Here is a 15476-nt window from a genome sequence, read left to right on the forward strand (position 1 = left end):
GTCTCCAACAGAAGGAACATGTAAACCAATGGTCCAACAAATGAACGGTCAGAGTTTTCGATTTGATATTATTTTTAGCCAATATCGTATCCATGTAGTGGCCTACAGCCAGATCTATCCACCCACTTGCAGAAAATGTTCACCACGCGTACCATAAAGAGTGAGATGCACAGAACTTTCATGCACCAACATGCATATAAACATCCATCAAAATCCAATTTGTTCAAAAGAAGGTATGGCCAAACAAGCGACAAGATAATGCATAAAAATAATTGTAGACCTTTTCAAGCATAACGAGAAGAGGCCCATCTATCCAATCAATACCTCAGCATCATGAAACACCATCCATATTCCAAAACCATCAAAAACCATTGGTAAGATATTAGGAATATAGGTAGTGGACAGTATTATTTTAGATAGAAGAAAATAAAATAAAAATTAAATCAAACTAAAATGTATTTTCTCCATCACTTAAGAGAGCATGTATTCTATATTCTCTAGACATGTATATAATTGTGTAAGATAATATAATTGGTAGTCTGCAGGACCACCGAGGGTTACAGCCTGAAGAGCCTGTCTCACTGGGTCATTGATCCAAGTATGCCCCAAAGTGAATGGATCGTGTTAAATTCATGGGTCCCACCTATAAATGGATGGTCAAAACCAAAAAAAAAAGCCCGACAATGTGGACTCGCCAACCAGGATTCCTTTAATCCGATAGCTAGGATGTTTTGATCAGGACAGGTTCTTCACCACAGCCCATCAATGACATTGCATGACGGATTAACGAACCAGATCAAAAATGTTGGGGCTCATGTATGGAAAAAGAGGTGAATGTGTACATATTTAGGTGCTCCTGCAGAGTTCTAAACCATAACCTAATTCAATAGAAATAAAGAGAATATATAACACCCAAAAAAACTCACAACACCGGCCTTGCAAGATGAGTGGAATAATCGCTGGATCTCATTCCATATTCTAGAGCTGGAAACAGATTGCTAACCATATACCATTAGTGAAAGGAACACTGACGTTTCATACACCACCAAAACACTTCCATTGGTGAGAATCCACGGCATAGAATCGTATGCACCCACTAAAATCTCTCTCTCTCTCTCTCTCTCTCTCTCTCTCTCTCTCTCTCTCTCTATCCTATATATTCTCTTCATTGCTTCATTGAAGAACATGTCTCGTACAACCACTGCACTTATTTTCACCAACTCTCCAAAACAAGTGCACCCAAGAGAGATTTTTAAAGAAAAATGATAGGGTGGGAGGATGTATACAAAGTTGTGGTAGCCATGCTACCTCTATACTTCGCACTACTCCTGGGCTATGCATCAGTAAGGTGGTGGGCCATCTTCACTCCTGAACACTGCGACGCAATCAACCGGCTCGTATCGTTCTTCACGCTCCCGCTCTTCACATTCGAGTTCACGGCTAATATCGACCCTTTCAAAATGAACTACCGGTTCATCGCGGCGGATGCAATATCGAAGGTGATTATTGTAATCGTTCTAGCAGCATGGGCTAAGTGCAGTAGCAAAGGAAGTTATTGTTGGTCTATCACAAGCTTCTCTTTGTCTACTCTTACTAATACGTTGGTTGTGGGGGTCCCACTGCTTAAGGCCATGTATGGACCAGACAGTCAGGATCTTGTTGTACAGGCGTCTGTAGTGCAAGGGATCGTGTGGCTGACGATTCTTTTGTTCGTGTTGGAGATTAGAAAGACTACTAGTGATATTGCGATGGGGCCCATCAGTGTGGACACTCATGGTGTGGGGTCCACAAACCCAACAAAAGATTTAGAGTGTAATCAGCAGGGTGTGACAGTTGGAAGTAAGCCGTCGTTTTGGCAACTGATGAAGATCGTGTGGTTGAAACTTGCTCTTAATCCTAACTCTTATGCCAGCATCGTTGGTGTTGTGTGGGCTTTTGTCGCAAATAGGTATGGAAATTTCTTATAATAATTGATCAGAACCGTTGGATACTCATCATGATCAATGATCAATGAGTACAACGGCTTGGATCACATTTTACGCCATTATTTGCACTCGTGGGACCTGCCTTTTGGTAAACTAAGCAATACATCTTCTACATCAAAACAATCTTACCCAACTGATCAGAATTGATAACTGTCATCAATGGCCCAAACTTCAGCTGAATTGGACGGTTAGGATCATTGGATGGAGGAGATTTCAGTGGCACGAGATTCACCATATGAAAACCTCACTAGAGGGTGGGCCACGTACATATATTTCCTCTACATAACTAATAACTAAATAACAAGGATTGATATATAGGTGGCATATTAAAATGCCGATTTTGGTGGAGGGATCGGTGATGATCATGTCCAGAGCGGGCACTGGCATGGCTATGTTTAGTATGGGTAAGATATAGACCGTCTGATCAAGCTCTAGCCTGTTGTAGAATTTTCATACATGATAAGAATGTCATTTTTATTTTATTTTATTTTATTTTATTTTTTGTCTGCAGGGTTGTTCATGGGATTGCAGGAGAAGCTAATAGTTTGTGGGCCATGCCTGACTGTGGTTGGGATGGTGTTGAGGTTTTTCGCAGGGCCTGCAGCGATGGCGATCGGAGCCATTGCCATGGGTCTGCATGGCACGGTCTTACGTGTGGCTATCATTCAGGTAACCAACCTTTGGGATGAGATATATATAGTACGGTTGAGAAATGCTAAGTCCATTCTTGCAAATAGATATGGAAGGGGTGATTATCGCACATGTTCTGGGCCATTCATCTGTTGGGGCACACCAGCATGTATATGCCCTAGATGTACTATTAGCTTGGTCCACTTGATCAAGTGGACCTACGACCATTATTGCAAATAGAGATAGAAGGGGTGATTATTACACATGTCCCAAGTTGGAACATGTGTGTGGAATCCGGGCCATTCATCTGTTGGGGCACGCATCCATGTATATGCCCCAGCCATAATATTATCTTGGTCCACTTGATCAAATGGACCCATGACCATTATTGCAAATAGAGATAGAAAGGGGTGATGTCCCAAGTTGGAGCATGTGTGTGAGATCTAGGCCATTCATCTGTTGGGACACACGACCATGTATATGCCCCAGCCATGATGTTATCTTGGTCCACTTGATCAAGTGGACCCATGACCATTATTGCAAATAGAGATAGAAGGGGTGATTATCGCACACGTTCCAACTATGTCCCAAGTTGGAACATGTGTGTGGAATCCGGGCCATTCTTCTGTTGGGGCACGTGACCATGTATATGTCCCAGCCATACTATTAGCTTGGTCCACTTGATCAAGTGAACCCAGGCCATGTGTATGATAAAAAAATGGACACTTCACCAAGGGAATTTTACGCATAAATTCTCTCCAGATTTGGAATTTATGAAATAGTCCCTCGAGCAACCGATATTCCACGGCAATGCATTTTAATGGGTGAAATTACGTTACTGCTTTTCTTTGCCTTTTTCTTCAGAAGGTGGAGAATCCAGAATTGTGGGTCATGTGGTATGTGTATGAAATCCATGCCGTCTGATAGATACACACCAACATATTAGATGAACAAAAAATAAGACAGATCTAATTATAAGGTGGGCCAGTTCATAAAAAATAATATACAGCACTTGTAATATTCAAATTCAATTGTAACCCACCTGATGAATTGATCAGCCTGATTTTTTGTTCACATTACCACCATGGTGGGTACATATGTTGGATGGGTTGGATGTTATACACCTAACACATCCCACAGGTATAGACTTTCACTACTTTTTTAAGAAACATTACTTGAGACATTTTTTCTTCAACCCTCAAAAAGCGTAGATTCCTTGAAATTGACAAGTCCGCGTTTAATACGCGGTCCCTCATTTTTAGCCCAACCTTAAAATGAGCTGGCAAAACGGATGGACGGCGTGGATTACCGGGTGGAATTACCGGGTCCCCACCAGGGAGCATCTAGTCGATGGTTTCCCTCCAGTATTGTTAAATTCATACGTAAAAACATCCATGCATGAACTCCAGCAAAATGCTCATCTCTCGCGCGCTTGAGGGAAAAAAAGGTTTCCACACGCGATTCGATTGGTTACTTGGTTAACATGGGCAGTGGGACCCACACATCGAATATAATACCTCAGTTATTCTGCGGTTTACAATCTCGTGTGCACCACTTCCTTCACACGCGTACGCAAGATTAGTAGTGATCTAATACAGGATGTATGGATGGGATATTCTCGTTAGTCAAAGGTTTGAAATTGATGGTTTTGATCATGTGCAGGCAGCATTGCCACAATCCATCACGTCCTTCATCTACGCGCGAGAGTATGGATTGCATGCTGACGTGCTTAGTACCGCGTAAGTTGTTTTAAACTATTCCTTTTGCTACAGAAGCTTTCTCTAATGCATCCCCTCCTATTAATGCATTAGTGTGGTTCGGCACCTTAGCCGTTTGGATTTGGGTCCTTTTCAATGGCTCAAACTATACATGATGACCCTTACAATGGATTGGGAACACCCAAAGATACAAACTATCGGATTAAAGAATCTCAAACCTTCAAAGTTCATAGACAGTGTCCATCAAAAGTGTAAAAGATTTTAATGATAATCACCTTGACCACTCTCTTCTTTTATCCTCACTTCAAACCGGTAATGAAAGCACAAAATTTCCTTAAAAACTATATAATAATCTATTAAATGAAACCGAATCTTGATCTGTTTTGGACAAACATAGATTTCCTGTTTAATTGTAATTAGGTCAAGTCATCACTGACTGTTGCATTAAGTATTAACAGTGATAACATGGCCCTTTCACAATACAGACAAACAGGAAATCTCTATCTGTCACGGAGGATCCGGACTCCTTTTAAATAGGTTGATCAAAATCACATGATCAAAGGGTTAAAATATTCCAATTTAAGAGTTGTTATTTTTTGATGTCCCCTGTCCAAGGTGGGGCTCATGATATAAACAGTTTAGATCATTGCTAAATGTCCCCAGACATGGTCCATGCACAAAATTTTCTTGGATGCTTAATGCAACTGATTGTAGCCATTGAATTCGATCTGAGATTTCTACAAGATGGATCTAACATGAAAATGTTTGTTTTGCAGGGTGATCTTTGGAATGCTGGTTTCCTTGCCTGTGTTGATTGCATACTATATAGTTCTAGGATTTTTGAGTTAATCAATCTTGTATTTTTGGCTTTGGCATATTGGAAATTAGACCTAAATTTCCTTTTACTGGTCTCTAATTTCCAATAAAAAAAATTCATGAAATTTTCATTATGTGTGCCGAATAGGCATGAAACTTCTTGCAATTATATGATAAATAGATATCCTCTTACACACTAATTACATTCTTAATCAGGAATATAAGTAGTTTGTTGTTGGCCCACCAATCATATGGTCCACGTTTGAGTCGATGAAGAGCCACCCTTGGGTGTTGATAGGACTGTTGCAAATTGTATCTACAGTTCGACTCACAACCTTTAACATGTGCAGCCTCATTGGGGCCCACATGATGAGATGGTTGGATTATCAGAACCGTCAATGTATTGGGTGCTGACCCAGATGTGACGCTAGCGCTGGGAGAGACGATGAATGGATGATTGTTGCCAATGATATGGATAGATGAACGTGGAACATTGACGGGAAATTCTTTAGTGGACCATATTCAGCTCAATAAATCAATGGTCAGGATCTTTTTCAGCTCGTAGGCCATTCAAACTATCCCCATGGTGTGGACGGTAGGACTGGGGTGGGCCCCACACTCGGGGTTGAAATTTAGGCCTAGTATCCGGATTGTAGAATAAGCTTATTCTACAAGGACCGGCACTGAGGCCCATTGTATCAACGGTTTCTATCATCATATCCGGAACTAATAGTACACGTGTGAGCATGTGTGTGGGTTCATGCAATGACCCAAAATTTTGGTGTGTGCGGGCATACACGTGCATGCGTGCACACTGCATTTATCTAATCATACATGTATAAAACCATTCATTTATCCATGCATTCATATGTATGCACATCAACAAATTTTTGCAAAGAGTGATCATTAATGCGTGTGATAGACCTAGTTACTTTAGCCATCGATATTATAATTAATGCATGTATGACTTTGTGTACATATAAAATATTATATGTATGTATATGTTCGCTTTTGCTTCTAATGCACACAAAAAATTAACCGTTCATTTGTAATTAATTTCACCCAATCCTAACCCCATTAAACTTGCTCAACCATCTACATGTAGCTTGTGGAGTATATAATTCAAATCTAATTGTTAGTTTCCATATGAGTCACACACAACAAGTGAGATCATGAAAGAGCAAGAGCCATTGAAATTTATTTTTACTACCTTAGTATGATTATACCGCAATACTAAGCTCATTGGATAAAGTATGTCGAGTGTAAGTTAGGCGGTAAGTTACTTTCCGATCTAACGGTCCAAACTTTAGATTTGCATGTTCTAAACTCCGTATTACAAAAGGGGAGTTAGAAGAGCCAAAATGTTACTAGACTCTATCCAGATAACGCAGCAAGTTAAAAAAAAGAAAAAAAAATTAAAATTAAATTAAATTAAAGGGAGTGACGTAAGTGGCTAGGGAAACAAATCTAAACCTAGGACAATACATCGTGGGATCCATGGTTCATCATGGGCCACTCACCCCAGATCAAATCATAGCTATCAGCCATCTACTCTTGATATTCTAAATCATCCAACTTCCAACCATTCATTCTGTATGAAAGCCTAACTTTAACTATAACTGTCCGTTAACAGCCATCCACGAATTCAATCTATCTCTCCATCAACAACCTTCTTTTACATTTATACCTGTATCAAACCTTAATGTAAGACACGAGTTTGGGACACACAAAACATCCAACACGTGTCTCACTCGAGATAGAGTCAGTTTCAACATATAGTGCACCATCACACTGTGCACATGTATGCACCATTTAATCAAACAACTACAGCACCGTCACACCAAAGACTCCTTGTAACTCTTCTTCTTTTCACTGGATTGATATTAGAACTGTAACAGAATTTCCAAAAATCAACGACAGTAGGCGTGAACACCCATCACGATCAAAGACCTTAAAATCCAAACCATCCATCAAGCTGAACCATGAACGTTGCAATGATAAGCCTGCCTCATTCATGAACCCATGTCCTAGCATGATCACGCAAAATAGATGAACGGAGCAGATTTCTCACAAACATCACGGTGGACTCCACTAAATAAATAAATAAAAACAATCCAAGTATCCAGTGACGTGTGCTATGCACTATGCCGAATATCACTCTCCAACTCCACTTCTTATCCTTGTCAGTTTTGGATGTAGAGACCCACCTACATATGGCAATTATCTTCTTAAATTGCGGAAGCTATACCGTCCACAACCAATCCATCTAAACCGTTTACCTTCTAGACGTTCATCTAAACCATTTAAATCCTAATTCTCTATAAACCATCTTAACTACCCATCACCAAGATCTAACCATTGTTGAAAATCAGTGGTTTAAAAATAATAAAAATGAAAATTCAAATTTTTCAAAATTTTAGAATTTTCTCACCAAAATACTTTTTTGAATTTTTAAATTAAAAAGTGCGGTGTGTGTGCTTTGTCCCACATCGGAAATGCAAAGAATAGTTTTATGGTTTATATGAGATGTTGAGAAGGGTATTCTTACTTGGAGCTTTTTGGAGGAGATGAAACATAGGTTCGCACTAGAACACACGTACGCACGCACGCCCACTCGGGCGTAGGCGTGGGCAGTGAGGCAGCGCAGTGCGATGGGTCTGGTCAAAGCCTTAGGGCGGTGTAGATTTGAAATGTTGGAAATGAGTCTGGGTTTTATAGGTGACTGAAAACAGTCGGATCTTAAATCCAAAACGTCTAGCCGTTTCTTAAACGGATGGCTACCTTAAAAGCCACAACGGTCCGAAAACGGACGGGGCAGGATGATCCAACGGTCAGATCTACAGATCTAATGATCAGAAACGTCTGGGATTAATGGACAACGGACAGAAACATTTTTCGAACGTTCTGGACCATTGAATACCACACAGCAACGGATCTAAACCTGAGGCCTATATAAACTGGATCATTCCAGTCCGATTTCATCATCTCAACACAGCAACTCTCCCATCAAATCAGATACAGTCCATAGTTTCATACTAGAATACTGTTATCATCTCCATCGTCTAAGTCTGCCAGAATAAATCTACTGGACCATTCCAGTTCGATTTCATCATCTCAACACACCATCACGCTGGATCCAGATAAGGCTTATCTTATCCTGGAAGCAATTCTCCTGTAACCCATCAGCAGTTGATAAGGGAGCGAATCACGCTTTAAGGACAGCGTATTTTATACGTGATTCAGCCTAGTAATAATTTTTATTTTTTCTATTTTTTATTTTCGGTGTATCCAAAAGAACTTTTTCTAACAACCATTTCAACCGTACATGCAAGGCATCACACTCCACTACACCCACCTAACTTCCCAACGCAAGAAGATCCATACACATGTACCCATGTGACGTAGAAGGCTTCCACAGGCAACACACATCAGCATGACTCTCACCCTTCCGTTATCATCTCCTTCTTTGGTACTTCCTCAATCTGGAATCCATCTAGGATCGATCCTAACCGCCCATTTTTTTCAGATTTCGAAAGCACCATCTCAAACACCATTGGTAATGACTGCCTGCACCCACACAACAATTCTGAACCATCCATCCATCAAACCTCAAGAAATTGGCACTCGTCCTCTCCTTCTGAATTCTCCGTCACCTCTTCTCCTTCAATTTCAGAACCGCGTCAATCCACCAATCGGGGTCATTCGATCGTTGTTATTCAAACTCCGGTGTTCACATCCCTGATCCATCCACCTATCTATCTTCCAAAAGCCCATCCAAACCATGCATAAAGCATTGTTCGGTAGTTGGAACCCATAAACCACCAAATCATTTAAACCTTAGTACCGTCATTATCAATCAGTCCTCCCTTCTAAATGTCATGATCTAGCTAGCCATTAGTTAGGACTATAAATCTTGCATACCATATCAGCCCAGCAACATGAACAATAGAAATCTTTGATTGGAAACAACCATGATAGAACAGACTAACCTGAAATCCAAACCATTCATCAAATAGACCACTTGGGTGTTATTTTTTATACAAATATAGTGTCCTGAAACTCAACTTCTCACACAATCAGCGAGTGTAAACAGGAAGTTAATGTTATGTGTTACTTCAGCGGGAAAAACTCGTTGAGAGCGTAAGCGTGGGTCAGGTCCAGCATGCAACGCTAAGTGGGTCGTGGGCATATGGTCTAGTCTAGAAATCAACGGTCCAAATATAAGGTAGGTGATCTTCTCCATTGAAAACTTTACGTTAACATATAAATTGAATTGATTATTTGTTATATATTCAATTTATTTGATTATTGTCATTAGTTACATATTATTTTATTTGATTCTTAATTGCATATTATAGAGGTAATTTATTTGAGTTATTAACTGACTTCAATTAATTATCGTTATATGCTTAAATTGCAATTATTTTCTTATTATTAGATGATATATAATATATTTGAATTTACGGGTGCTTCGCCCTAAAAGGATTACTATGTTATTTTTATGGGTGCTCTGCCCAGGGTCATTCCCGAAAGGATCAGTACGATACGGATGCTCTGCCCAGGGTCATTCCCGAAAGGATCGGCATGGGTGCTTTGCCTTGAGCGATTACTAAAATGATCAACACACACGGGTGCTCTGCCCTGGGTATTTATCCTAAAAGTTTATTCACCAGGTGCTCTGTCGAGGGTCATTCCCAAAAAGGATCAACACACACAGGTGCTCTGCCCTGGATTGAACGAAAAAGGATTTTAGATGACTGTATTATCTTATTTTGCTATTATAAAAATAAATTGTTATTATTATCATATAAAATACTGATTCAATACTCGTAATTGATCCTATTTGTTTTATTGAGTTGTATTGGTGTTAGCGTAGAATTTTCAATTTTGGGAAGGATGTGACCCTGCGAGCCTTTGTGCTCACACCCATATAGATTATTTTGCAGGATTGGTGTATGAAGAATCAGTTGGGCAAGATTGAATATTTTTGTCCTTATTTATTTATAAATTAATTAAAATTCAATGTATGTTGTTATTATCTATTTTTAAATTTCAATGTAATTAAATATTCAAGGATTGATTAATGGACAATATTTAATGATAATGATTATTATCCTTTTAGTTACTCTGATTACCTTGAAAATGCATGGAAATAATGTGAGTTGCGTCGTATATTTTATTTAAATACAACTCACGGTCCTGAAATTCCAGTTGAATTTTGGGGCGTGACAGTTCATGTACGGGTGTATCATTTTAAGATATCGGATAGACTTCTGTTTTTATTTTTATTTTTTCTAGTGATAGACTTCCAGTACAACTATTCTACTAATATCCAAATGGAAAGAGAGAGAGGAATAATAGTAGATTAGTAGCAGCGGCAATGAGGGGAGTGGATTGCCCGCGCAGAGATATACCTATGCCAGGGCTGTGTGGGGCCCAAAGAGATATCCGTGACAAATCCATTCCGTCCATTTTTTTTTAAAGACCAAAATAGTTATGATTTTAAAAATCAGATATATCCAATACTCAGGTGAGCTACCCCAAACGAAAAGGTGGGAACAGAAATTTCCACCTTTGAAACTTTCATGGAACTGATCATGACGTTCATATGCCATCCAAACCGTTCATATGATTATTACCACTCAGATAAACTGTAGTCTCAGATATAATCCTGATACAAAACTCCTGTCACCCCAAGGGTTCAATCCCCACTATTTCATGTGGTATGGCCCACATGAGTTTTAAATCTGCCTGATTTTTAGAATTATGTCCTATTGTGATATTTAAAAACATATGGACGGAGTGGATTCATCATGGACATCTATGTAGGGCCCAAACAGCCCCGGGAACATGTATATCTCTGTGCTCGAGATCACAGGCAAGGCAAGCCACTCCCAACAAAAAGAGATATGATGGAACCTTGCAAACAAAGAGCATTGAAAAGACCACGCGCGTGTGCAATACAGCTCTTATACGCGCCACATATGTGAGAGCATGGAACATAGGTTCGAGATCCAATCAATCCATTAGGTTCGTCAAACAATAATCTGATTCTAGGTGGGATACAATATTGCAAAAGATAGACGGTTTAGAAAGCATGATGTGAGTTTTAACGACCGTACATTTTTCTTGCAAGTTCTGGCTCACCTGATAAGTGGATCAACCTGATTCTTGGACTAGGGCATCAATATAGTGGTTCTTTGGATCTTTTATCTACGTGCAGTAATGGCACGTGTGGCGTCACCATGAACTGTATAGCACACGCTTGTGGGCTTCGCAAAGCTCCCTAAAATAAATGAATTATCCACGGTTAAAATACTTATGTGTGATTGTTCATGTACGTAACGTATGCGTATGTGGCTATAGCCGTTGGATCGGTGCTCATGTTTTGTGATAAAAGCCGTTTATAGGATGGGCTGTGGATCTGATCCTTTCTTCCTCAAAAATATTCAAGATATAAGCATCCTAAGCTTTCAATCAATGACCCATAAAACAACGGTTAAGGAGACTGTCAGTATTCAAAGGAAGATATTTCAATCATCAAACGGTCCAAATACTCCAATCTGAGAATTCTTTTGGGAATGCGTCATCCATGATGAAAACAGTCATATAAACGGTTTGGATGAACTAATCTTCGAATTGGCCGTACACGTGTGAGCATGTATTTGGGGGAAGCGGATTGGCTAGTGTACCGCACACCAGCGATATGGGTAGTGTGGGTACGTGTCGTGCGAAGACGAGCCGAGTTGTACGAACGGTTTAAAGGAGATCAAAGTTACATGGCCTCAAATTATTATATCCACACCGTTCATCCATTTTTTTAGATCATTTTAGAGCATGATACAAAAAAAGATTCATATCCAAAGCTTAAGTGGACCACACTATAAATAGCAGTGGGACAATGATTCTCACCGTTAAAACATTTGTAGGGCCCCACATAGCGTTTATTTTCCATCCAATCTCTTGATAAGGTCACAAAGACATGAATGAAGAGGAAAAACAAATATCATATTGATCCAAAACTTCTGTGACCGCCAAAAGGGTTTCAATGGTAGACGTTCAATCCCACACAGCTTTTTGTAGTGTGATCCACTTTATCTTTCGATCTATCTTATTTTTCGGTTCAAGCCTTAGGACGAGCTCGCCAAATGAAAGGACGGTTTGGATGTAACACATAACTCATGATGGGACCCACAGAACTTGCTGACGTAAACACACCAGCCAGATCGGTGGTGTGTGGTACACCAGCCAATCCTCCGCTTCCGTATTTGGGTGTTTCACGTTTCAAAACATCCCTACGTATTGTTAGAGGACATATTCGACTGTATCCGTTGGATTTATCCTCATGTTGGGTGATCAAAACCGTTTATATGATGGGCCACATAGCTGATGTTATCTTCCAAAGAAATCTTCAAGATTGTAAGGCGGAAAACCTTAGATCAATGGCCCACAAACCAACGGTTAAGAGACTGTTCATAGCGTTTTCGTGTATCTTTAAACATCTTTTATCAAATGCGTTTATCCCATTTGTAAACTCTCCGAGACTTGTGACTGCCCATCTCATCCTGGCTACCCCAGATGTAAGCTGTGGGAGTGGGACTCTTTACTTTCTTCCCCCTATAAAATACCCTTCTTTGATTTTCTCCTCTTAAGTCTCTTTTTACACTTGTTACTCTGGTTTTTATTCATACTCTGCCCTATTTACCATGTCTGAGGAGAAACACCATCACCATCTTTTCCATCATCACAAGGAAGAAGAGGCTGGATCCACCGTTGATGATGGTCCAGTTGATTATGAGAAGGAAGTGAAGCACCACAAGCACATGGAGCAACTTGGCGAGCTTGGAGCCGCAGCCGCTGGTGCTTTTGCTGTGGTAAATCCTGACCGTTGATCACATGCATTCGACTATTCCATACAGTTTTCTTGTGTGTGGCCCTTCTGTGATGATCAACCCATTCATCAGGTGGGCCACATGATAAGAATGTAGAGTTTTTGTATGGTTTCCCATTGTTTTTTATGGTGGGGCCCACATGATGTGTGTGTTAGACAGGTTGGATCTCATGCACATATCACAATGGACCCCTGACTGTATTCAGAGCTATTGGGAGGTCGTCATTTAGTTCTCTATAGTGGGGCCCACCTTGTGATTGTATCATTTTTATTTTTGGGCCCACCTAAAATGATGGTTGGAACTACATAAGACGGGTTGGATGGCGTACATGCATCAAGGTGGCCCCACACATCGCAATTGCATTGTAATTTGGTTAGTCCTTTGATTGGAAAATGTGGACCATTCATGTAACCGGGTCCAGACCCATTTAAATGTGAAAAGACCCATTTTTCCTTTTATCTGTGACAAACGTAGTTTCAACATTTTCTAAGAAATCTTCATTTTCTTAATTGATGTTCTTTTAGCATGAGAAAAATAAAGCAGAGAAAGACCCAGAGCACGCAACCAAATACAGAATCGAAGAGGAGATTGCGGCTGCAGTTGCAGTAGGGAGTGGAGGATATGCCTTCCACGAGCATCATGAGAAGAAGGAAGCAAAGGAAGAAGAGGAAGAGGCCCATGGAAAGAAGCACCACCATCTCTTTTAAGAAGTTCTATTTTATCTGCTTAGAGCCAGTTCTATTTTTCATTCTAGTGACTTTTTTAACGTCATACTTTTGGTTACAATTAGTATTATTATTTTAGTCTTCATCTCAACATGTTGAGTTTGATTAGATTTTAAGATATAGTAGACAGACTTTCATACTCAATAGTTTCTTCTTCTTTTTCTTTTCTTTTTCCCAATTCTTAGTTTTGCTTAATTTACATACTCACATGGAACACAAAACAACATTTATATAAATAAATAATTTTAAAAAAAAAAATTTAAGAGAGAGATGGTCAATCCTTAAAGGAAGATAGTTAAGGGATTCTTAGCACATAAGAAATTTGCATTTTACCAAAGAATGCCAAGCTGAAAGGAAATTCCAAGTAGAAACTTTTCGTTTTGCTTTGGAAAGCATTGAAGCTCCAATCCGGTTAGCCCTTCTCTGGGTGATCGAGCTGGCTCCTCGGAGCTAGGATCCGAGCTCTATACTGATCTTTCACAAGGCTGAGCTTACAAGGTTCTGACCTGACCTTTTCTTATGGGTCGGTTCATTTTTTTCTCATAACAGTAAGCCCTCTTACTTCCAAGTTAGTAAAATAGGCTTGAGAAGTAGGTCTGACCTTGTCAGGTCAAATTGTTATTGCTCAAGATGTTAGGTCGTCCGGCCATTAATGCTGAATAAGACAGCAAGTGCGGGTTTCGAGGTGTTTTAGTAATTATGTACCTCACCATCGAGGTGACGTGTCACGGCTCGAGGTCACGTGGGCTGTCAGGGTGTCTTTAAGGCACCAAGCGAACCGCTTTTCAGCCGTGCATTGATTAGGTGCAATAAATGTTTGTACACGTGGTATGAAAGGGAATGCCCAAATCATTGGGCAGGGTCATTTGTCTCCCCCCCTTTGTCGATTTATCACCAGCGAGAGCATATGAACCTCCACATGTTGTTCCACACCAACCAAAAATTTAATTTGGAGTGGTGTGTGTTAGTTTTTTCTTGCTTGGCCCATCTTATCAATGGATTCTCTATATTTTTTGTCATCGCTGTAATTAGTATGGGTTGAATGTCAGACAGAGACATCGTGGGCCCCACAACTCTTAATGCGCCACTTTAAGAAACACCTATCCTCCAAAATCATTTTCTTAATTTTTTAAACAAACCCTCCTACAAGATTATTTCATAAAACTATTACAGAAGTGGTTTTTTTTTTTTTTTTAAGTGTTGCTTTGATTATGCAAGCTGATGTACACATTCTCCGATAGAGAGGATGGCTTGAGTTAATCCTAGAGGTGGATTTAACCATAACTCTCCCAGGGCGGATTTTACACTTAGTAAAGGGAAACAATTGCTTTCAAGATAGTCACATGACAATGTGACTCAATTTGGGTATTTGAAATCTAACAAACCGAACAAAAGGTGGGCCACAACATAATGAACATGTAGTATGAAAGGAGGATTATAGCATGATAAATATAAATATATTTTAATATTTATCAAGCCCCACCATGATTGACATGAAATCTGTCCATTACAAGCTTATTTTTGCCACGTTTGTGGGATGATTATAGTTAGGATGAAGGTAAAAACCAAATATCTGCCCATGTAAATATCTATAAAACCCACCATGATGAGTGTATGACATCCATCCCTCCATTACTTATACAAGCTCATTTTTGCCACCTTTGTGAGGTGATTACAGTGGGGATGAAGGGAAAACCCGAAACCCTAAAA

General features: G+C 39.8%; 2 protein-coding genes across 2 annotated transcripts; both read left to right on the top strand.

Annotated features, from left to right (window-relative positions):
• The first annotated feature begins 1169 nt into the window (after positions 1-1169).
• On the top strand, positions 1170-5349 carry LOC131239533 (auxin efflux carrier component 5). Its single transcript, XM_058237280.1, has 5 exons — positions 1170-1948; positions 2304-2389; positions 2497-2654; positions 4278-4354; positions 5110-5349. Exons 1-5 carry the CDS (start codon positions 1263-1265, stop codon positions 5180-5182), a joined length of 1080 nt encoding a protein of 359 aa, XP_058093263.1. The 5' UTR covers positions 1170-1262; the 3' UTR covers positions 5183-5349.
• Positions 5350-11945: 6596 nt separating this feature from the next.
• LOC131241425 (abscisic stress-ripening protein 2-like) lies at positions 11946-13910 on the top strand. Its single transcript, XM_058240223.1, has 2 exons — positions 11946-13023; positions 13566-13910. The coding sequence occupies exons 1-2, from the start codon at positions 12856-12858 to the stop codon at positions 13746-13748; spliced, it is 351 nt and encodes a 116-aa protein (XP_058096206.1). The 5' UTR covers positions 11946-12855; the 3' UTR covers positions 13749-13910.
• Positions 13911-15476: the final 1566 nt, after the last annotated feature.

Source organism: Magnolia sinica, chromosome 3 (genome assembly GCF_029962835.1).
Source record: "Magnolia sinica isolate HGM2019 chromosome 3, MsV1, whole genome shotgun sequence".
In the NCBI taxonomy this organism is placed as follows: domain Eukaryota; kingdom Viridiplantae; phylum Streptophyta; class Magnoliopsida; order Magnoliales; family Magnoliaceae; genus Magnolia; species Magnolia sinica.

Excerpts from the sequence above, each read along its gene's own strand:
- LOC131241425 (XM_058240223.1), top strand. The coding sequence starts at position 12,856 with ATGTCTGAGGAGAAACACCATCACCATCTTTTCCATCATCACAAGGAA. Across the intron at positions 13,024-13,565 it reads CCGCTGGTGCTTTTGCTGTG|CATGAGAAAAATAAAGCAGA; the intron begins GTAAATCCTGAC and ends ATGTTCTTTTAG.
- LOC131239533 (XM_058237280.1), top strand. The coding sequence starts at position 1,263 with ATGATAGGGTGGGAGGATGTATACAAAGTTGTGGTAGCCATGCTACCT. Across the intron at positions 2,390-2,496 it reads CATGGCTATGTTTAGTATGG|GGTTGTTCATGGGATTGCAG; the intron begins GTAAGATATAGA and ends TTTTGTCTGCAG. Across the intron at positions 2,655-4,277 it reads TACGTGTGGCTATCATTCAG|GCAGCATTGCCACAATCCAT; the intron begins GTAACCAACCTT and ends GATCATGTGCAG.